This window comes from Mytilus trossulus, chromosome 2 (assembly GCF_036588685.1).
Source record: "Mytilus trossulus isolate FHL-02 chromosome 2, PNRI_Mtr1.1.1.hap1, whole genome shotgun sequence".
NCBI lineage: Eukaryota > Metazoa > Mollusca > Bivalvia > Mytilida > Mytilidae > Mytilus > Mytilus trossulus.
Genome location: NC_086374.1, coordinates 83,052,588 through 83,077,018, shown reverse-complemented (window position 1 = coordinate 83,077,018; position 24,431 = coordinate 83,052,588). Strand labels below are relative to the sequence as shown.

General features: G+C 31.4%; 1 protein-coding gene across 2 annotated transcripts in view; it reads left to right on the top strand.

Moving 5' to 3' along the window:
* The first annotated feature begins 336 nt into the window (after positions 1-336).
* Positions 337-24,431, top strand: part of LOC134708167 (synaptotagmin-6-like) — a 70,880-nt gene continuing 46,785 nt past the window's right edge. The window contains exons 1-2 of one of the 2 annotated variants that reach the window (XM_063568492.1): positions 337-436; positions 13,336-13,884. In XM_063568492.1, coding sequence (XP_063424562.1) covers positions 13,455-13,884 — 430 coding nt within the window. In that variant the 5' untranslated portion in view covers positions 337-436; positions 13,336-13,454. Of the gene's footprint in view, positions 437-1,128; positions 1,208-13,335; positions 13,885-24,431 lie in introns of those variants that run through there. The other variant, XM_063568491.1, reaches the window with a different exon arrangement.

Here is a 24,431-nt window from a genome sequence, read left to right as displayed (position 1 = left end):
TGATAAGTTTATAAAAAAGGTAATCGATGTTCAAGGTTGCATGCTACTTTATAATTGAAAGGATAATATTCTCATCGTTGCTAATCGATTGTCTAAAGCCTAAATATTTAACAAATCCTGTCTTATTCCATCGATTACCGTAAACAATAGTAAACATCAATGAGAGGATTATAATTGCTATTTTGAATTCATTTGAGTAATTTGATGCATTGACTTATAGAAACGCGGTGTCAATTATAGATTGTGGAAAGATAATAGATTGTCGAGCTTTTGTAACTCTATACGCATAACACGATTCTTATTATTATATATTGATAAAAAGTGATCTAAATATAACAATCAACATGTACATGTAAAGCAAATCAGCTTTGTAACATACCTTAGGAATTCTAAAGAGGTGGTTAGGCATAAAATATCAAAGCTGCATCTATTACTGGTAAGTTTTAAAATACCTTTCATTATTTCTTTAAGCTCACCTGAACCATTTAGGCTCATGTGTTTACTATTTATAACATGCATAAGGAGACCTTGAAGTTTTTAATAAGCTATAACTTGAAATAATAAGTTGTGTAATAGGTAGTAGCATGTGACATGTTTATTTCGTTCAAGGTTAGCAATTTTGATGTAATTTAAATTTGACTTCCAAATTGTTATGAATTTGTCCTTCGTTTATCTTTTTTCTTTTAAATAACTATATATTTTATAAGGACTGTTAAATGAGAAGGTGTATAGCATTAATTAAAATCGAACAATTTGATTAATGATTTTGACTAAATAATCTCATTATTTTCATGAATGAAGATTACAGTTTTCCCTCCTCCACTGTAAGTTTCCCTCGCCGATTGTAATTGGGATAATTATATATTGATGTAAAATGAGAAGTTAAAACATAATTTTTCTATATATATCTATAAAGTTATCAATTGTCACGAAAGTTTACATACGTTTAAACCTTTGTTGAGTTTAAAAATAAAAAAACCCACCAGTCTTGGGACAATTTATTCTGGTGGCAAATTGTAAACATATTAGTTACTACTAATAAGTGCATGATTGACATGAGCTAATTGGCCTCTGTGACGTCGGAAACGTAATTGCAATCGATGACGAAAGGCTTTGGCGAAGGGACAGGTATACGTGTCCTAATTTGATGCGACATTTGTTTACTGATGACCATTATTTGTTAATCGACAAAGAAGAGAAAAACAAGGTAACCAACACAAATTTAATGAATCGCATCATCTATAAAAGGAGCAAGTCCAGATATTTTGACAGGGTGAGCCGTTGCTTGTCATGCTTCACTTGCCATTTGAATTCAGCCTTAGTCAAACTGTCCCAATTGGGATTAACTCAACAGGGCATGAACAATATTTGGTTAAAAAGTGACGTTGGCTGGACAAGTTATGGGGATTGGACACGTTTGAGGGGAAGGACAAAACTATGTGAGTCCAATATACAAAACATGTATTAGAACAATATAATAACAATATGAAAGTTATCATAAAATTAAAACTGGCTACTACAACCTATGGTTTTACTCTCACCTTTACTAAACCCAATGGTTTCAGAAAAAATAATTGAGAAATTCTTGTACGAATGAGTTGAAATCACACAAGCTTGCGATTCTTGACAAACAAAATGTCTAAACTGATGTTTTCTTTTTATCAGTCCTGACTGTCGTACAGAAGACGTAAATGCTCTAAACCTTAATAATTTTTTTAATGTATTTGCTTTCCAACAAACACCCCAGTTATTGAATAACATTGTATATAGGACACAAAACGGTTTGACATTGTAACTAAGCAATCTCTTTTCTTTTCGATGATAAAATAAACATTCTGTCCCGAGAACCAAGTTATTTTATTATGCATTTTATAAACAAAACACGCAAATTAAAAAAGTCGCATCTGCTCTAAAAAAAATACAGTGTAGTGTTTTAAGGGAGCTACCATTTGATTTTTATGGGGGGGCTAGGATGAAATTTGAAAAAAAAAGGCAGGACAGGATTTTGAGTAAAAAAAAAAGGCAGGATGAGTAACTTGGTAAAAAAAAAGGCAGGATGACAATTGTGGTAAAAAAGTCAGGATAAGCTAAGAAAAAAAAAGGCAGGACCGAATAGACTGAAAAATAAAAAGGCAGGACAGAGATTACAACTAAAAAAAAAGGCAGGACATGATTTTTCATCCTAGCCCCTCCATAAAAATCAAATGGTAGCTCCCTAAGTATATAGGAAATTTACATAAAAAATATAAAACATTCTAACGGCTCTTACACAAGATTCGGACAACTGTATAAGAATGGAGTATAACCTTAATCACCATACACTAAAACTTAAAACTTTTACTAAATTCTGTCACAGATATAAAGATTTGACTAGAAAATTTGACTGGTCCTGAAAGAAAACTTTTTAAAAATGGTATTTCACATTCTAAATTTAACAGTAACATTGTACCAAAAGGGCGAAAATCAACATGTGATCCGTGTAAACTCATTGGACTTTTTTTATGAAAAAAGTAACGTTTATCTTACCAATGTTGTAATAAGATCATTCCGTTGTCCATTTGTCTGATGTGTTTTATCATTTGATCTTGCCATTTGATAAAAGACTTTCCGTTTGAATTTTCCTTGGAGTTCAGTATTTTTATTATTTTACTTAAAATATAGTTTACATTTGCACAACTATCGATTTTTGTCATCGTTATAAATAAAGGAGTAGGTCCGGTAAGGACCGATTTTGGACTCAAATTTCAGGTTCATCCAACGAAAGATTTTGACTACTTTTTAAACAGTTAAGTGTCTATTTCATTTACTTTATGATTTTAACTGATTTGATTCAAGCTCAAATATAAAAAATCTACCAAATATTCCAAAACAAAATGTCACTTTTCAGATGGTTTTTGTCAAAAATGAAATTAGCTGCATCCGTGTTCATCCTCAACCTTTATATATATGTTATGTATTTGTCATAAAATACAACTTACATTTCAATATTAAGGATGAACACGAATGCGGCCACTTTCGTTTCACACAAAAACCGTATAAAATTTAACAAAAATGCTAGAATTGTGAAGATTTCAGTAATTTAACATGACTTCATGGTGCTAGTACCCGATATATGTGCATTGTGTTGTCAAAAGGAGCCCAAATTTATGTAGCAGAAGCATTCTACTGTTCAATAAATAACTAAAAGTTTACATTTTTAAAACAATTTTGTAAAACTGCTATATTTTGGGGCCAAAAAGGGGTCTTACTGGACCCACTCCTTTGTTTTCCTATCAAATGGGATGTATAAATACACATCCCGGTCCATTTTCTACAATGAGGTTAACTCCTAACTATCCTTCAGCCTGTCGATACTTTATTTTTGGCATTGCACATGTCAAGTCTTTTTCTTTTAACTAGCTTTCAGAAACAGCGAGTGCTACGAAATCGTACTTTCGTGTTAATTTGACCTGCTAATTCAATTTGTTATGATTTTGTGTAATTTGATGTTCACTTATTCAGTGTTACATTTCGTCTCTCTATTTTCAATATATACCAACTTTAATAACTATTTGGTATGATTGATTGATTGTTGGTTGCTTAACGTCCAGTGTCTATTTGGTATGACTATACATTTTCACTTCTGTTCTCGTTCTATGAACAACAAAATTCTATATTTTGTAAAATATATTTCCGTTCTTCATTACTTTATACCTAGCAACAAAATAATTTTCATTTACCTGTATACATTATTCTATTTGGCAGTTGTCATTCCGATTTCATAATTAGTTGTTCGGTGTGAGCCATTGCTCCGTGTTGACGATCGTCCTTTGACCTATCATGGTTTACTTTTACAAATTGTGATTAGGATGGAAGGTTGTCCTATTGGCACCCACACCACATTTTCTTATATCGATATAATGGAATTTATCAGCTCTAAAATACTATTTTTTATCCATCTTTATCAAACTTGACCTAACCACTACTCTACATTTATATTATTGGACTAAATTTGTTTTAATGTAATTTCAACCCTACTTTCTAGTTAATGCACAAGATAGAAGAAATACATTTCGAAGATGTATGGGATAAGATTTGCAAGTTATACATGATAGACAACGAAAATCAAAGGCCGGGATCTTATACAATATTCTACTATAAAGCAGTATATGTTGAATAAGAAACGAAAACACAATCATTTCAATAAGTAAACACCGTGGAATGCAGGTAGATTTAGATGTACTGTGCATTTGCATTCATATACTGTAAACCAACTTAATTTCGCGTTTTACCCTTTCTATACCACTTTGCGGCTATTTAATTTCGCGATTTTCTGAAGTTAATTAGGAATGATCCAAGGATTACATGTTCGCGACGATTAATATTCGCGTTATTTTTCTACTCACGAAAGTCGCGAAAATAAATCGCTCGCGAAAATAAGTTGGTTTACAGTATCGCAGATCAAATTTATTCGTTCATTGTGTATTAATTTACGTTTTTTGATTGAGTTAAGTCTGCCAATTGATATTTTATCGTGTGTTTTTCTATGTTGTGATGCTATGCTATTGTTTCAGAAAAACGGAGAAGGGTGGATCCATTAAAACGTTTAATCCCGCTGCAAATGTTTGCACCTGTCCTAAGTCAGGAATCTGATGTACAGTAGTTGTCGTTTGTTTATGTAATATATACGTGTTTCTCGTTTCTCGTTTTTTAATATAGATTAGACCGTTGGTTTTCCCGTTTGAATGGTTTTACACTAGTTATTTTGGGGCCCTTTATACCTTGTTGTTCTGTGTGAGCCAAGGCTCCGTGTTGAAGGCCATACATTGTCCTATAAAGGTTTACTTTTTTTTAAAATTGTTATTTGGATGGAGAGTTGTCTCATTTGACCTCACACCGCATCTTCCTTTATCTATATAAGAAATATAGTAATAAATATGTTTATTTGTTTTTATTACTCATTTAAACGAGAGATTTTAAAAGAGGGACGAAAGATACCAGAGGGACAGTCAAACTCATAAATCGAAAATAAACTAACAACGGCATGGCTAAAAATGAAAAAGACAAACAGACAAACAATAGTACACATGACAGACTAAACATAGAAACCCAAAATGCAACACACACGAGACCCACCAAAAACTAGGGGTGATCTCAGGTGCTCCGAAAGGGTAAGCAGATCCTGCTCCACACGTTGCATCCGTCGTGTTGCTTAGGAGATAACAAATCCGGTAAATAGTCTAATTCGGTAGGTCACATTTATGAAAGGGAAGGGTATTGTAGTTACGACGTAAGGAACATATCCGATGTCATTTGTGAAACGGGTACTCCATAACGGTCAACCAACTCGTGATGGCGTCCGTAAAATTTACGAAGAGATGATTTCAACTTCACCATTTGGAACTCTTCATTTAATAGCTTCCTTGTTAGCAACAACCCTCTATCAAGAAAACCATGACAGAAAATGCAAGCACGGGAATATGGTATCAGTTGGGAGATATATATACACCGTATGCAGGTGCTGCTGGAATGTTGCTACTTAGAAATGGACAGTTCACAATTGAAAAGCTGAAATCATCTCTTTTGTCGTAAAGTTTTGTTTTCAATCGACCATCATTGTCAATTTCTAGATGTAAGTCAAGATATGAGGCCGACTTAACTGTATCTTTTGTATCCTTTATCTCTAGTTCAATAGGATAGATGCATTCGACATAGTCACCAAATTTTGAATTATTTAGTGAAAGAACATCATCTATATAGCGGAAAGTAGAGTTAAGGGATTTTGCTAACTTCTTATTTTTCTTCCTAAGAAGTTCTTGAATGAAGTCAGTCTCATAATAATAAAGAAAAAAGTGGGCAAGAAGAGGGACACAATTCGTTACATTGGAATGCCGATAGTCTGTTGAAAACACGTCCTCCGAACGTAACAAATATGTCGTCAATAAAAATAATAAGCTTTTTGATAATGTTAGTTTCAGAGAATTTTTTGTTAGAATCAGAGTGATCCTTTACAAATTGTCTCTGACAAAGACATAATCAGAGATTAAATCTAATTTTATCTGTGGTAATTTCTTCAAAACTTTGCGTCAAATGTAAGGAGCGAAAAACACTTTGCTTTTGGTCTTGATTTTTTTTACATACTTAGGCTGTTAAACTGGGTTTTATCTTGTGATTTAGAAGGGTAAACAAACATTTGTTTGGGTAAATGTACACTGCGTTACTAATTTGATTTAAATTATACAATAATCCAACCAACATGTTACTACTTTAACGCATAATATGTCAAATAAGAAAAAAAGAATATGATATACATAAACTATTAAAATTTTGATGTTGTTTCTTAATTATCATTTATAACTGTTGATGTAAATGTCATTTAATTTTTGTGAGTCTTTGTTTACTCCTTGGTTTTGATTGTTATTGTCTTTGATGTGTTCCAATAGCGCATAGTTATTTATAAAAAAAATAGTTGAAGAATTAACGATGTGCCAATTGAAAAGGCAATAACCTTAAGACAAACACTTACATTTAATTTAAACTTATACTTTATAAGAAGTAACTTTCAAACAAACCTACAACTACGTTAACGTTTAAGAGGACTGTTTACAAGGCAAGTGTGCAACCATAAAAAATACAACAACAAAAATGTGTCCATAGTACACGTACGGATGCCCACTCCCATTATCATTTTCTATGCTCAGTGGACCGTGAAATTGAGATAAAAAATACAATTTGGCATTCAAATTAGAAAGATCATAACCTAAGGAGGATGTGTACAAAGTTTCAAGTTGATTGGACTTCAACTAAACCAAAAACTACCTTGACCAAAATCTTTAACATGAAACTTGCACTATCCTTTTCTATGTTCAGTGGACCGTGAAATTGGGGTCAAAAGTCTAATTTGGCAATTAAATTAGAAAGATCATATCATAAGAAACATGTCTTATAAGTTTGAGGTAGATTGGACTTCAACTTCATCAAAAACTACCTTGACCAAAAACTTTAACCTGAACGAACAGACGGACGGAAGGACGGATGGACGGAAGAACGGACGGATGCACAGACCAGAACACATAATGCCCCTCTACTATCGTAGGTGGGGCATACAAATGTGACATCCGCTTATCACTTGGTAACAGATTTACTTTTGTCAGTTTTTATCGACTTTTCCCTTTTTAAATCTTCCTTGGAGTTCAATATTTTTGTAATACTTTTTATCTAGCATGATCTTTTTAATGGGCTCCAGTTTTGTTTGAGTTCGCGTCGCTATGTAATTTATAATAGAAACTAAGTTTAATTAAGTTTACTAATTCGTTTTTTCGTTGAGTATGAGTTTTGTTTGTTGCTATGAGGCGCTGTCTATGTTCTTGCATCATGTACCGTTCAATGTTGACTTTTGCGCCCCTATTGTTGATATGTGTACCTATCATGTCTGTTTGTGTTGTTCACACATCGTTGCCAATATATTGGAGTTTTATACAACTGTCATACTAGTAAGAGGTTTAGCTAGCTTTAAACCCAATTTTTATCCATCTTTTCCCTACTTAATGTCATTCAACGGAGAGACAAATACCCAATGCAAATATAGACGAATGAAGGGAAGAACTCTTTAATTTGTAATAAGAAAAACAAAATAACACTCAATAAGATTGAGGTTGCAAATTGCAGTTGTCGCGCTTGCATCAATGACGATAGCAGTAGATTATCTGTGTTCAAATCTCATAGACAAAGCAAGCTGAGGGAATCGGTTGAACAGCAAAAGAAGCGAGACCGGGTAATGATTTCCTATCAAACTTTATTCACAGTGTGAATCAACACACGTTCAAAATTTCACAGGTTTGTCCTGAGAAACAAATTTAACAGTTTATCTAGGTTAAATGTTTGTATTGAATAAAAAAAATCATAATAAGGCTTGGAGTCCTACTTTCATATTTAGATAGATAATATATGTTTTACTTTATTAACACAAAATTAATGTTTTGAATTGCATCTATCAAAGCCGGAATTAACTTTTCCGATGTTAACAGTTGTATTTTCTGTTAAAATATGTGTAACACAATTGAGCGTTGAACCGAGTAATTAAAATATGTAGACAGGATTTAAATACAAGATGTCAGATAATTGGAGATTTCTTTTTTGATTATATGCATCACTTAATGTATTGGTTATAATTTTATTTTTAACAGATATTGAGAGTATAAAAAAGTATAACAATACTTCAGAACCAAGTACTTGTAGCTAGTCAGTAACATGGAAGTTGTTTCTCACTTTTGTTTGATTAAATCATTTGAAGTGTTTATATACCTTCCTTTTTTCCTCGGAGATTATTTTTATGCCCCACCTACGACAGTAGTGGGACATTCTGTTGTCTGGTCTGTGGGTCCGTTTGTTCGTTCGTCCGTCCGTCCGTTCGTCTGTCCCGTTTCATGTTAAAGTTTTTGGTCAAGGTAGTTTTTGAAGATGCAGTCCAATCAACTTTGAACTTAGTATACATGTGCTATGATATTTCTAATGTTTATGCAAAATTAGAGTTTTATCCAAATTTCACGGTCCATTGAATATAGAAAATTATAGTGCGAGTGAGGCATCCGTTTACTTTGAACACATTCTTGTTTTATCTATTTCTGCAAAACAGTAATATCATTGAACAGTTCATAAAATGTTAAAATCCATTCCATTCACTAATGATTATTTCAATAACCATAGGCTCATATTGACTGGCTTCATTTTGTTCTACTTTCTCTCATGCATAAGAAACTCAAGTCAGGCGTACATAACTATCAGCATTTGAGAGGTTTTATGAATAAAATGTTTATCAGTGTTGATTAAAAATCCGTACTTTGAAATGGAACTAATACCAATGACATCTTTGCCATACAAAAAGCTTAAACACATGAGAAGAATTGATAACTACTGTAATATTTCTGACTTGGTACTGGCATTTTCTTATGTAGAAAATGTTAAATTACCGCTGTTCAAAAGTCATAACTCGATTGAGAGAAAACAAATGTCACAAACCAAAATGGACAGAAACACACCAACTATAAGAGGAAAACAACGAAATGACCGATCACAGAAGTGCAACAAAAGACAACAGAAACACTAAACTGCTACTGAAACAAAAGCCAAAATACATATATGAAAACCCCTGCCATATTCCTGACTTGGAACAGGACATTTAAAGAAAAATAGTTGGTTAACCTGGTTGTATGGCTAGCCAAACCTTCTGCTGATATGGCAATGTTAAAAAAAATTCGATAAAACTACGTGACAGAAATACAGACGCATGTTTGATGTCAATGATGTTTATTCATATTGTGTGTTTCACATTTATGATTTTGTTTTAGAAAACAACAAACATAACAAAATTCAAAATTCAAATTCCCTATGAGACTGTTATAAAGATGAGAAGTTTAGCTAGTTATTAAAATAGGTCGACCATTGTTTACTTACGGGAATGTCTGTACCAAGTAATAAAAAATGTGGTTTTCCATTCGTTTGATGTGTTTGAGCTTTTGATATTGCTATTTGATTAGGTACTTTGCATTTCGAATTGCCCTTGTATTGAAGGATTTTTAGTATTTTTCTTTTTGCCTAATCATTTAGCAAAACCAAAAGCTCAAAACCACCAAATGATTGAAAAACAACTGTCATATTCCTGACTTTGCACATGCATTTTCTTACGTAGAAACGATACTATTAATAGCTACGGATGCAGAAAGAGATTGACTTATAGGTACCAGTCTTGTATTACAACTCCAATTTCCGGTGCATGTCAAAACATGGAGGGAAACAAAATAGTGCATTTTTTTCTGAATTTTTTTCTGAACTCCATTTTTTCTGTTTGATTATAGGTTTATGCTGAATTGAAACATATATATAGACTTTAAAAAAAATCTTGCATCTTTTGGGGATATCAATCCAGGAAAGTGGAAGGATATCATGTTTACTGGAAGTGGTGCGGCCTAGTAAAAAAGCAAACAGAAAGTAGATCAAAAATGTTTCGACTTCAGGATTGCGTTACTTTTTATTCTTCGTGACAACAACCTCTTTTTTTCGATTAAATCACAATTTCACATTTTTTTATACATGATATGAACATGAAATTTTTTTTCTATGTAGCATTTTTTATTTTTTTATTTTCAAAGATCAGCTGTTTAGCATGTAAGCCTATGGAGCAGTCAATTACAAGACTGCAACCTATAAGATGTTTATGAGCAGTGAAATATTCAAATTGTGTTTGCTTTCATGATATCGTCATGACTTGTATTGATTTCTTTACCATTAATGATCATGGTTTATATTCCTTTCAATTAACTTTATTCTTACTTTTTATATTACATAATAAATACTTGTTTTCGATCAAACATTTAAAAAATAATCCAAAGCATAACAATAAGATAAATATTTAAGGCAAAATTCTTCAGATAACTATTATGGATATTGATAGTACATTGCCTCCTTGACGATCTTCGTCTCATTTCATGCCACTGCTGGTGGACGTTTCGTCCCAGAGGGTATCAGTAGCCTAGTAGTCAACACTTCGGTGTTGACATGAATATTAATAATGTAACCTTTTTATAAATTTCCTGTTAACAAAACTTTGAATAATTCGAAAAACTAAGGATTTTCTTATCCCAGGATATAGATAACCTTAGCCGTATTTGGCACAACTTTTTGGAATTTTGGATCCTCAATGCTCTTCAACTTTCTACTAGTTTGGCTTTATAAATATATTGATATGAGTGTCACTGATGAGTCTTATGTAGACGAAACGCGCGTCTGGCGTACTAAATTATAATCCTGATACCTTTGATAAATATTCACAAATATGATCATAAAGCGTGAACATTAAAGTGTATATTACGATAAACCTCAGTCGTTAGATTTAGTAAAAGTTATGCACATCTTTATCCTGTTATAATGATAAAGGTTATTATGTATCTTTAGTATCTAATTTCATTATCATAAGTGTTTATAAAACATAGCGTTGAAATAAACATTAGGTTTTGGAAAAAATCAGAAAAGGATTTTAACCGATTTTGCATTAAACTTAAAGGTCTTATTTCTTTATTGATTTTTTTCCCGAAAATATGCAGAAATAATAATGTTGAATGTATAGGTATTTTAAACGTTCTGTTTCACAGATTGGCTTTTTAAAGTATGTTGATTATTTTATGCAAATCCAAATACAGTAATGGTCTGGCAGTCATTAGAAAGGTTATTGATCATTTGATTAATTATTAAAGTACTTATGTCATGTAATTATCGATGAGACAGACTCCTAAATTAAACATGTTAAAATTGCATAGCATTTTACAAATTGTTTGACTTGACTGTATTTTTCAAAGTTTGTATTTTTGTATTGTTTTAAGGTTAAAGTGACATTCAGATTTTTAATGATTGCCAGAATAGGTAGATGTGTTTCGAATTCCAATGAGACAACTCTCCACTAGACATAAAACTAACAACTATAGGTTAGCTGACGACCTTTGAAAATGAGAAAGAACAACACCGCTTAGTCAGCTATAAAAGGCTTCGAAATGACAAATGTAAAACAATTCAAACGAAAAAACTAACTAGAATCATATTCAAAACAGTGTGGTCCTGGCCATTGATTGACGACCTAAATTATCCCATTGACTGGGACAGATTAGGTGAACGTTTGTCTGTAACGACCATTTCTCACTTCTTACTTATTATAGAATTTAAACTGTGGGGTCACCAAAGGTTCTTAACGCCTTTAATAATAAAATAATTTGAAAAATTATTCAGGAATAACCTTTATGTTTTGATTTATATTATTGATATAAATCAACACATCGTATTATTCCGGATTCGTTTTTCGAATTGCTTTTTTTAGGTGTTGAGAACCTTTGGTGACCCCACATATTCAGTGTCTGTAATAAGTACATAGTGAGCAGTGATTGTTAACGACAAACATTCACCTAATCTGTCCCAGTCAATGGGATAATTTAGGTCGTCAATCAATGGCCAGGACCACACTGTTTCGAATATGATTCTATCTGATTTCCGATGAGAGTAAAACAAAGTTAATATGGCGCAACCAATTTAAGCTGCCACTGAATTGCAAGCTGCTGACTTGGGACAGCCTATTACAGAATATAGCGGGGTTGGACTAATTTGCTTGCGGCAAACACCCCTTCTAGCCTCGGACAGTGGTATAACAGTACAAATACGAACAATCTATAGAATTTCAGTAAAAAGTGCTCAACACATCAAATCGATATAAAAAAGAAAATAAAACATTTAGTAAAAATGCAGACTGGCCGTGATAGTATAATTATACGTCCCTTCAACAACATAGACACTGAAACCAAATCTGAGAGTACTCACAGCTACTTACAGTTTATTCAAAGCCAAGATCAACTAATAAAAAAATCAGGCATCTAAAACTAAAACATCAATCAGTAAGGCATGCTGATGACGATGATTAAACAAAAAACAGAGAAAAAAATCACTTTTCCAAACTTCTTTTTTCTAAAATCTAACACACAAGTCTCACTCAATCTGCAATAACTAGAACCAATATAAATACAACTATACTTCATTCAATACATTACACGAAAACTGTATTTCAACTTCATAATTAATGTTCAAAGTAAACATATTAGCATGATCAAATGTACTTCAATAGATAGAAATACAAGCTAAAAACATCGTCTTTTCTATTAGACCAAATTTATCGACAATACATCATCTGTATATGCTTTTTATAAAGCTTTGTTTTGTCTCTAGTCTTTGATGACAGCATAAGAATACGGTTGTACATCTTCAGTTATTTTGGAAAAGTTACACAATACTAACATCAATCAGGAAGCAAAATCTAATTCACAATCCATTCATACAAATATATTACATAAAAGGATGTCCTGATTTCATTATTGTTGTTGAGTGACAGTCAATCGTTGCTGTCAACGAACTAATACTTCAATAAAACTTCTTATTTGCCCAAAGATTGCTTCATTTTGGTAATCAAACTCTAGATTTTCTTGAGTTCTCTGACTTTTCCAGAAATAGAATTACAAGGACTATTGTACTATTGTTCTTGCTTTGTCTATTTTTATAATTTATTTATCTAGACCTATTGTTACCTTTTCCATTATTGTTAAGATTATTTTAGGAAACACATTAACACAAACAATACCATGCAATTATATGAAAAAAAGGGAAAATACAACAAATTGATGCCACTTTATTTTTCATAGAAATAATTTATCAAATCAATCTAATGAGAAACTAGTTAGCATTAGGTACACTAATTGACATTTTTTAAACATTTTATCATATGTTAATCTCAATAATAGCCATTTAACTAATTGCTTTATTTTTTAGATTATATATCTATTGATGATGTATTATTGCGAATTAAACTAAAATGAAGAAAAATCAACACTTCTTACAGTAAATTCGATCTGATATAAGGCTAATACTATTAATCGATTGATGTGGCAATGAGTCGTGTTGAGCGACAACCGGATTATTTAATTGTAGCATACATAGTCGTTCCGACTACGATCTTGATATTACTGTTACTGTTGCTGTACGTCACATGTTCAAAACGCTTCCGTCTGAACTGGTATGAAAGGTTTCTATTGGAAGAAAAATCAAGTGATAAAAAGTTCAGTGAGGCAAAGAATATTAAATTACCACCGAAAGCATCTGTGACTAACGTGTTGTCAGCTATAGGTGTAGGTAAAGAAAGAAGATATTCAAAGGTTCATTTTAAAACTGAATGGATGCCGGTCTCACGGAAAATGGGCTCAAGCCCCAGTTCTCCAACAAGAGATGTCAGTGAAAAATTCTGGGTACCGCCGGCTGTGTTAGAGAGGAAAAGAGCACAGAGTTTGGTGCCAACTGTTCCACATCATGACAGTGATGACGGTAGGATATTTTATCATTAAAAAATGAACCACATCTAAAATAAATAGTTATATGTTATCAGACATTTTTTAAACTTTATAAATTGTACAACTGAATATTTGCTTTAACAATTTACCTATTTAAATCATATTGATAATATTAACAATGATTTTAAATATATTCTTTATTCTTCTTTCAAGTTATATATATTTTCTTAAAGGTTTAGGTATTAATCTTTTGATACATTTCGAAGTTCTTTACGAATAACAGATATATAGAATCAACAATGAGGAATTAACAAAAATGAAATCTTACGGACAAATACATAAGAAAAAATCAAATACAAAATTTGGATTTACTAACTGACAAATCCGATGAACGAGAAAATAAAATATAAAGTTCAAAATTTTCGATTGGAACTATAGGAATCAGTCAAATGAAACAAAATGTATGTTTGTCTGTATAAACGTGTGTGTTCATGCGTACTTGTGCATATATCTAAATATGTAGGCATATGACATGTATAACGTGGACCGTATTTTTTGTGTGCATATGCATATATTTGCGCATTTGAGTTTTCAAAGTATACTAACATAAATGAAGAGCTGTTTTATCTAAACAGCAAAGTAAATAAAATGTACAAATATGTAATGATCGAGTGTAAATTGCTTTGAGCAGTTACAGCTGTTGAAACATACATTAAAATGACATTTAACCGTCAATATATACATGAAGTATTATAAGTGAAAAGTGAAACATATGCAAGGTCGTATTGATTTTTATCTACATGTTTTTTATGAATTAATACTGAATCATTGTGGAAAGTGATGTGTGTTTAGTTTTACACTGACACGTACCGACTCTTAGTTATTAGAATAAGATGATATGGTATGATTGCGAATGAGACAACTCTCCAACAAAGACCAAATAAGTCTTGGTTAGTTTATTATGTATATATATATTTAAATTGATAGTATAGCATGCACAAAATAACCTACACAAGGGGGGTCAATGTCAAGAAAGTAACTGCATTATCAATTTTAACGATTTTTGATATATACAGAGACACAAATATTCTTTCATAATTAACGTCATAGGTTCTTATCGTTAGAAAAGAGAGGCGAAACATATCACGGGTGTTCAAACTCTTATATATAATTTTAAAATTCTAATTTGATGTGTAAAAAAAGTTACATATCCAATTGATATAAAAGGAAATGTAATTTTCTTTAAAAAGTCTTGGTATTCGGTTTAAGACGCTCTGATTTGACGTCATTAAAAATAGTGTTCCCTCACATGAGAGATATTTATCTTCTATGTTATGTAATAGTTTAGTATTTCACTAGATTAGGAAATAGTATATGAATACAAAACTGAATTAAGTTAATTTTGTTAAGTTTAAAATTAACTCCACATCACTACTAATAAAACATCTTAAGGAATCATATTATTTAAATGATACTCGTGGTTAGTAATATCAAAGTATTTGTTAAGGAATACACAGTTTTTCCTTTGAGGCCCTCCTTGTATTCTTGATTTGACTTCTTATTTGCCTGACTATTAAACATAATTGAGAAATTTTACCTTTTTTAGCGTATATTTTGTTCTTCATATCCCATTGATACCATATTTGTTTAATTTTTCTGCTAAAGTGTTCACTTTATCTGTACAAGATAAAAAACATATATATATCAGCCTTTGATATAATTTCTATCTTTGTAATGATAAAAATAAATCCACGCGTTATATTGATATTCATTCTCTAACTCGTTATCTTTAGACGAGGAAAACGGAGGTGTGAAGCCTCGAAACGTTGGGATACACGAATACCTGGTTTCTTTATTTGAATTGTTTTGACGTATGTGAACATAAGGGATGTTTCACAAAACTGACCTTAATCTGACATTACTGGATATCTAAACGCGACTGTCATTCAAGTGAAAGGTTTACCTAGCTATCAAACCAGAATTTATCCACTATTATATACATTAAAAATGCCTATTCAAAGTCAGTTGTTATCCATTCGTTTGATGTGTTTAAGCTGTTGTTTTGTCATTTGCTTAGGGACTTTCCGTTTAGAATTATCCTCACTGTTTTTTGTACGTTTAACTTTCATTTACAAAATAACAAGCCGCGTTTCTTAAATGAGTGTTTAAAACACTGCGTCCATGTCTCTGCTGATGAAATATTCATCTCCTCGGATGTCACCAGTCTAGAAGTTAGTATTTCAGTTTTTGATATGAATTATAAGTGATCGGTAGTTTTTGGTATATTAATTAACTGTTTACAAATTTTTGAAGGGTTTTAAATATTAAGTTCTTTTTGTACCAACATCATAGATTAAGCAGTCTAACTTTACATTTTGTACATCTTGAGTCCTCAATGCTCTTCGAATTCGCATTCGCATTGACTTGTTCTGTGTTTTTATCCAAGCATTGTGGGTGTGTATTTTAGAGACGCATCTGGCGTACACCATTATGAAAATTTGGTATGAGAACTTGCCCTTGAAAATTTGGTATATGAATGAGATTTAAGAGACACGGTATATAGCTAACAAGTTTGATTCATTTTTATGATACTCATATATAATATAAGGATTTCTTTTGCATTCCATACAAAATTGGTGAAATATACCGAATAAAGTATATGGTAAAGTAACCTTTACATTAGGTTTGATCAAAGTGAAATTGAAAAGAAACACGAAAAGTAGTGTTAAAACTGTACAGAATTTAGCATATTCATCTATTGTAATAAACATTCATAATATCTAAAAAAAAAGTTGTAGATTTAGCTAACAAAGTTCTTATATTTGTACAAAGTAACATTCGTTTATAGTGGAACATTGTTTCAACGTTAAATTAGCTAAAATTAAAAAAGCTAGTCCCTCTCTGTGATTTATATTAGATAACTGGTTAATTTCTCAATCAATCTATCATGAAGGGCCGATAAATAACTCGACTGTCATTTATAGTCTATTTTCAAAAATGAAGAACGGTTCTTTATATTGGTATGTAATCATTTTAAACGTTTTCAAATTTATGAAATTATATTCGTACATCAATGTTTTTGATACACCATTAACAAAAACTAAAATTTATTGAATTGATACATTTTGTAATTATTCAAAATTATATCAGAAATCTATACTTAATTATAAAATAATGAACCTGTCGAAGGGAGACAATACTCGCATAACTTTTAGAATCGGCACATAATACAAAGGAATGTCACTCTTGCATAAAATGACACATCAATATAATTAATTAACTGTGCATTCGTGCTCCACCTTCAAAGAAGATTCTAAATTATAAATATAACCAAAAGTTGTTAATCTATAGGATAGTGAAGACTAATGAAAGCTAACCCACTGTAAAAAGTATTTCTTTGGATTTTTTTTTAAACTTCCTCAGAAACATGCTCGAGCCACTTGACTTTCATAGCTCATCATTAAAGTTTTTACACAATATTTTAAGAAATTAGTTCAAGATTATTTGCTTCACAAAGTGTAAGACGCAATAAAAATCGTATGCTTGCATCATCTTACCCAAATTCAGATTAAATTAAATCCTGATCATTTCGACATTTGTTTGATTATTTTTATCAATACCGGTTTGTAAACAAATCACAAGTACATGTTAAGATCCGATTTAATACATATATCCCGATTTCGTCAGGTAAATATGCTAAACAATTATCTAAATTAACAAACAGTTGTAATAGGTAGATTTTATCTAGGCACAGTTGAACAAATAATTGTTCAAATGCTATATTTTATTAGTGATTGCTTTTTAAAAGTTATATGCAGTAAACCTCTAGTTTTATTTGTCAAGCACCTGTTTGTTAGTTCTCTGTATTGTATACCTAAAAGATGTTAATGATTGATTTTTTGTTGTGTCTTGAAAATAGTATATAGCAATTAACTGACATATTGAAAATGACTTGTTAAGTAGGGTACAAGTATTGTTAAGTGAACACAATCTCGTCCTATCTCATACTAGAACTTCTGTATTTGTATTGCAACCTTGATAAATATAAATATGGAACTAATATTATGAAAATCATTGTTTGATTCTATATAAAGAGAATTGTAATTACTACCTGAAACCATTAAGATTTATCCGTTCAATTTAGCAGCTCATTACGTTGATGATTTACCTATGTATTACCATTAATTATCAACAAGGAACAAAAAAATCAATACATAGATAAACATTCTTCATTTCCGACAATATCAATAGATATATGACCATTATCTGGGTTCCTTCTTGCATATGCATATCATAAGTATATCAATATAGATAAAATTTTCATTTCAAGTTTTAAGTCCAAGTCTGCGATTGTACAAATTTCATATATAGATAATTTTTCATTAGCACTTAAACTAAAAAATATAAGGATAATGTTATTTATACATAAGTCTCTCATTGCGTTATAACTTTCAAGTTGAGTGAAGAATTGTAAGATACACAATGTTATTTTTATATGATACTATTCATATTGAACATGCCGTTATTAGAATAGAACGCTAGTTTAAACTTGCATTACAGCTGAATATAAACTTGATTGAAAAGCTGGTATTATTTTTGTTTCAGCTTTAGTGTTCGAATTGCTCACATCTTTTATTTCATTCGCTATATGTTTGGCATTTTACAATTTGACCGTTATTGTAATTCATTACCTTTCTAAATGTATTTGATTTTGGCTGATGTATTAGTATTCTTTTTCATCATAAAGGTAACCTTATGCTATATCAAAGTTACCGGAACTTTTCTGCCTCGCATTTCTTCAGAAAATCCCAACGATAGGTGGCTCATTTTAGTATGTACGTTTTATTGACATTTGATTACAAGATAAACATAACATGCTCATTTTATATGTGTCCGAATGTCTGTTTAGACAAATGACCACCGGTAAACAATTGAAAATATTTCTATTATTAATACTATTCCGTTCAATGTCGATGTACATGTGTGATAATTTAATAGCTGAATCTATACATATTATATCTTTCATTATTGCCGATTATCGTATATTTACAATGAATGACTTTCTGATATTCGTTTATGTGCTATTAACTATCAGTTGACAATTATGAAATTTATCTATATATTTATTTTCCCATTGCAATGCTTTGTTGTCTGCTTGGTTTATTACATTTTAACAAGTATACAATGAAATTGAGAAGATATGGTATGCTTGACAGTGATACCACGCGAATAATACAGGAAATAGTGTTGACTTCAACCATGAGCAACACCCGTACCTTATAGAAGACTATGGTTTGCAATAGCATGACAAAATAATAAAACAATACAAAAAAGAAAACCAATATCCTAATGTTTACTTAAACAGTATACAAAAATAGAAAATGAGGTCCGTTTCATTGTGGTCTTTTTTTAATTTTATCAGCTCTCATTTCATATTTTATTGTGGATTGAGGCCTTGCTCATCACTGACCAGACATTAATTGTCGAAATACACATCATATGCAATCAAATTGATCAAATGTTGCAAGTATCACTGTTTCGTTACTTCTATTGATGGTCTAAACCAAACTCCGGACAGTGATCGTTTCCGTTTCGGAACTTTTTTTCCCTTACTCATTAGTGTAGAGTAGTATTCGGGCCCGTATGCGGATCGAAACTAGAACTGCCGGGGAGTTTGGGTCTAAACGTTTTGACAAATTTGGTTTGTTTACTTTGCTACGTTTTTCTTTCAAACATTGCATTTCTTAAATCATTATTTGATAGAAACAATCTACTTCCTTATCCTGTTGACTTAAATATTTATTAGCTTGATAGTTCAATTTCAAAATGTAAACTTTCTCCAATAAATAGGTTGTGATGTTTAGCATATAGGAAAACTCTGAAAAGAATATATCTATAATGATCGTCCATTTTAATCTGCCAAACACCTGCTTCTAGTACTTATAACTCCTTTCTTAGTAGTGCGAAATTAATTAATCAGTTTATTTGTGACCAGTACTATAAAATCTTGATAATATTGATTTTATCTTATTTTTTAGCCTCACTATGAACAGTATGGTTATTATTAGTTATTATCAGTTATTTCTAACAGTCAATTTTCCTTCTGATACCTTGTTATTTTTCACATGTGAGCAAATGGAAATTGATCGTTTGCATTTGGTGTAACAACACAAAATGTACAAATTAAAACAGCACCAATTGGCTATTTTGATATTACTGACTTTTGAACAACTGTTTTACATGTTGTAGAATTAGCTAGCTGTAAAATCAGTGTTAGCCAACTACTTTCCTCAGAAATTGTCTTTTCTTAGTCTTGAATATGCCAGTTGTTTTCTATTCGTTCTGTTAGTTGATAAAATCTCACAATTGATTTTGTCAGCTGTTATGGACCTCCCCGTGTTTTAATTTTTAACCCTGGAGTAAGTAATTTTTCAACAGATACCTACTCTGTGGTAGACCAAACTGGTTTGCGGTGAATTAGGGCAAACTTAAAAAAGTGAAACAAGCTATAATGGTGCAGGTTAGAAACAAATGTTTCGTGTTTTCTACAAACTCATCGGGAAACAATTCTTTTTCTCCAAATCATTTATAAGCTTCATATTACATCCTTTAGTTGAGTTCACCCTAGTTTTTGATGGGGTTCATGTTGCATAATCGTTAGTTTTCTATGTTTTGTCATGTGTTGTTTTGTTTGTCTGTTTGTCTTCTTTCATTTTTAGCCAGGCGTTGTCAGTTTTTTTTCGGTTTGTGAATTTGACTGTCCCTCTGATATCTTTTGTCCTTCTTTTAGTTGCTCTTTCAATTCAAATAATATAGAATATGTAAGATAGTATTCTAACAAACAAATGTTGAATCATATAATGATGACATAAGGTTTAGAAGATTGGTGAATAATTATCAGCTAATGGTGAGCATTAAAATTTAAATGTCAGATGTGAAGCGTTTAATTCATTGATATTTTAACGACAAGTTTATAGGCAGTGCAAAATGCGGAACGAAATATAAAATTCATCCTATCTATACTCCTATAATGTTAATATCCCGTTAAACTGCGCTTTATTCAACATAAGAAAATGACTGTACGTAGTCAGGAATATGACATTTGTTATCAATTCGTTTGATGTGTTTGAGCGTTTGATTTTTCCATTTGATTAGGGACTATCCTTTTTGAATTTTCCGCGGAGTTCAGTTTTTTGTGATTTTACTTTTTATCGTCCTACTGTTTAAGCATCATAATGTATATAACAAATTACTTGTAATAAAGAGGAAGACCCTAGTAATTCCAACCTTTAAGATTGATTTCCCTCTGATAATATGGAATCAATCAGGTACATAAAGTATCTGTCAACTTGAGCTTAGAATGTTAAGGTTAAATCATAAATCTCAAACTGAAATCACCCAATTTTTTCTCAAACTGATTTCAAAACGATTCAACATTCCCCCATTTCTAGATTTCGGGATATATCAATATTAAGTGTAAAAGTTCGCAATTGCCTGACAAGTGTACGGTCACGCATCACTACTACAGTCAAAGATCGGTACATCGTGTGTTTAATTTACGTAATCGACCAGTCACTACTAAGCACTGCTACTTGTATCCCAGATTTAACGGAAAACAATATCAAACGAATTGAAAAAAATATCTATGGTTTAAATTTGATGAAACAATTAGCGTGTTTGTTTCCTGATATCACTTACTTTCTAGACATTTGTCACTTTAAGTCAACAGCGGATGTACACAAAATTTGGTATAGACTTATACAAGAAATGATTTGGAACATGATTTGTTTATGTTTAACAAAAAAGCTTCAACAATTAGTCTTTTTAGAACGATTTATTAAGTTATTGGAAAGTGTACTGTACAAATTATTATGGCAGCGAAATTTACACGGACAATCAGTGATACTGTTTCATATAGACGATAGACGATATTTCCTTGGGGTATATTGAAATGACATCTTCCATTCATAAAGATGGTTTCCTTACTTCCAAAGACAACAAAGTCCCCCTCAAAAATGACAAATACCAAAGTCTATGTTTCCTATCTTAATCAGAAAAGCTGTCATTATCTAGGTACCATCTTTGTGCTTGAGTAAATAGTCGTTTTGCTTTAGCTTGTACTTGATCATATCGTTAAGAATATAGCAGAGTGTACAAAGATTATTTGAAGACCAAAGACAAAGTTAAGTACAGATTTACCGTACACACTCTACCAATATTCCAACGTACTTCTAGTCATTTTTTTTTCTTTGACCTATTTTTTACCAAGCTACCAAGATTTGATTTAACGATTGGAATAGTGAATATTAAAACATCCTTAGCACATTTTTGATACTTTTTGCTGTCTCTGTAAAAATCTCGCAAAACAATGTTGATGGGTGGATTATCTTTCTATCTATCAATCTGTCTGTTTGTCAATTTGATTTTCGAAATGATGAACAAAATAGAAAAAGATGGATTTAAATTTACCAATATTGTGATTTTTCTTGTTAAAAACCCAGTTTTTATTGTTCTAAACCTGTAAATAAATAACACAGAAAACTGAGGATTAAGCGACACGAACCCCACTTAAAAACAATTGCGACTCATAAATTCAAGTTATTAAGTTAACAACCTTAAAATTGGCCCAAAACCATATACATCATTGTTGTATCACGATGTATGATCATACAATTTAGCTACTTACAGTTTTCTTGTCACTCAATAACCCACATTTCAATACATGCTTATACCTCATATATCCTATTTAAATGAAGATAAATAAAACAACAACAAAAAAGAGGGTCACACATCTGACACAGATCGACGACTAAAAGACAGAGGCAACAGATACCAAAGAGACGTTCAAATTCGAAAATAAACTGACAACGACACTACTAAAAAAGACAAGAAGGACCAACAGATAAACAAACAAAACACAAAATACAACATAAAAATCTGAGGACTAAGCAAAAGAAACCCCGTCAAACTGAGAGTGATATTGAAGGGTGAGCAGATACTGCTCCACATGTGGAACCAATCATGTTGCTCATGAAAGTACAAATCCGGGGATACGTTTAATTCGGTAGATCTCATTCTGGGAAAGGGGACGGAATACTCTAACTAGATTCCATGACACACATGAGTATTTCAATTTTCCAACTGTCAACTACGCATTTCTCAGCAGAAATATACTTTCTGCTCTACCGTATCGCGATATCTGCGTTAGTACGTCAAGCTTGTACATCATCACACTATACGGACTTTATTAACAGGGTGGTGTTTCTAGAATTAAAACTGCTCCAACAGAGTTAAAGTGGAACAGGGACATGAAAATGAAATTGACATGACATATCGTTCAAGGTAATCATCAAATATCGAGTTACCAATACAACATGTCGGTGTTTAAACTCACCAGCAAAATGTTTTGGCCGTCTTGGATCTTTAGAATTTTATACTCGATTCCCTCAAATTTTGTTTGTTACCATGCTTTATTTATATCTCTCTAATATATTAACGAGATTTTAGCAACGGTTAACTATTGTTTGCTTGATTTCCATAATCTCTTTTTTGGTTATAACCTAAAAATGTAATATACTGGTGGAGTCGTTATCAATGGGCAAAGACTTCTCTAAGAAGTTAAAAGAGATTTTCTAAAGTTGGCTTATTCGGAGATCTTGTTGGTTATTATTGTTGTTTCAAGCTTCTCGCTAGATCTAGTTTTTAATTTTGTGTTTCAATCAAAATATATATAATATAAACAATATAACTGGTGATATCGGTCATATGACTTATTTGAAGATTATTTTTAGTTCATATCAAAATAAAGCTTGAAAATTCTATATAATATAATAAAATAGTACTAAAACTATCAAAATATAAACATGACTAAGACAAATAAATAAATAAAACGCAATATGCCCCAGTTTTGATAAACTTTAAAAACGTCATCCTTTTGCATATTGGTTATCTGATAATCCTTACCTGACAAACCATATTTTATAAAAACAATTTTTTTAGATTTGATCGGCGTAATCTGTACTTAATTCTTGAATGTAAGCGCATTCTATTAAAGCTGAATTTGTCATACAGTTTGGTTATAGCAGTCGTATAATTCAGTGGTAAAAAAACGAACACTATCAATTTAATTAAAAGCTGTTACATGTATTTCATGTAAATAACATAATGAGGATACACTTATGAAGACATCGCAAAAAACGACAAGTAATCTAAAGACATATAGGCGTCACAATGCAGTCCCTAGAAGTGTATTTGCAATATGTCAAACTAAAAGTCTGATGGGTAAAGAAGTTAATTTGGCATACAACAAACAACAGACATTAATAATATTTCGCAGAATTTTCTATTTTATGCAAAGTAATTTTTTTCCCATAAATGTCATAGGTTTAACAACTCATGAGAATTGGATATTAAACTCGAAAATATGATAACTAGACAAAAGTTGACTTGCTACCGCTACTATGCTTCTTTATATCAGTGTTTTATCTATGATGAGTTTATTTTTAGTACAATAATAAATATGGAAAATCCTTTCCTGTAAATATGTTCAGATACAGAAGAAGTGTATCCTGCTAATATAAA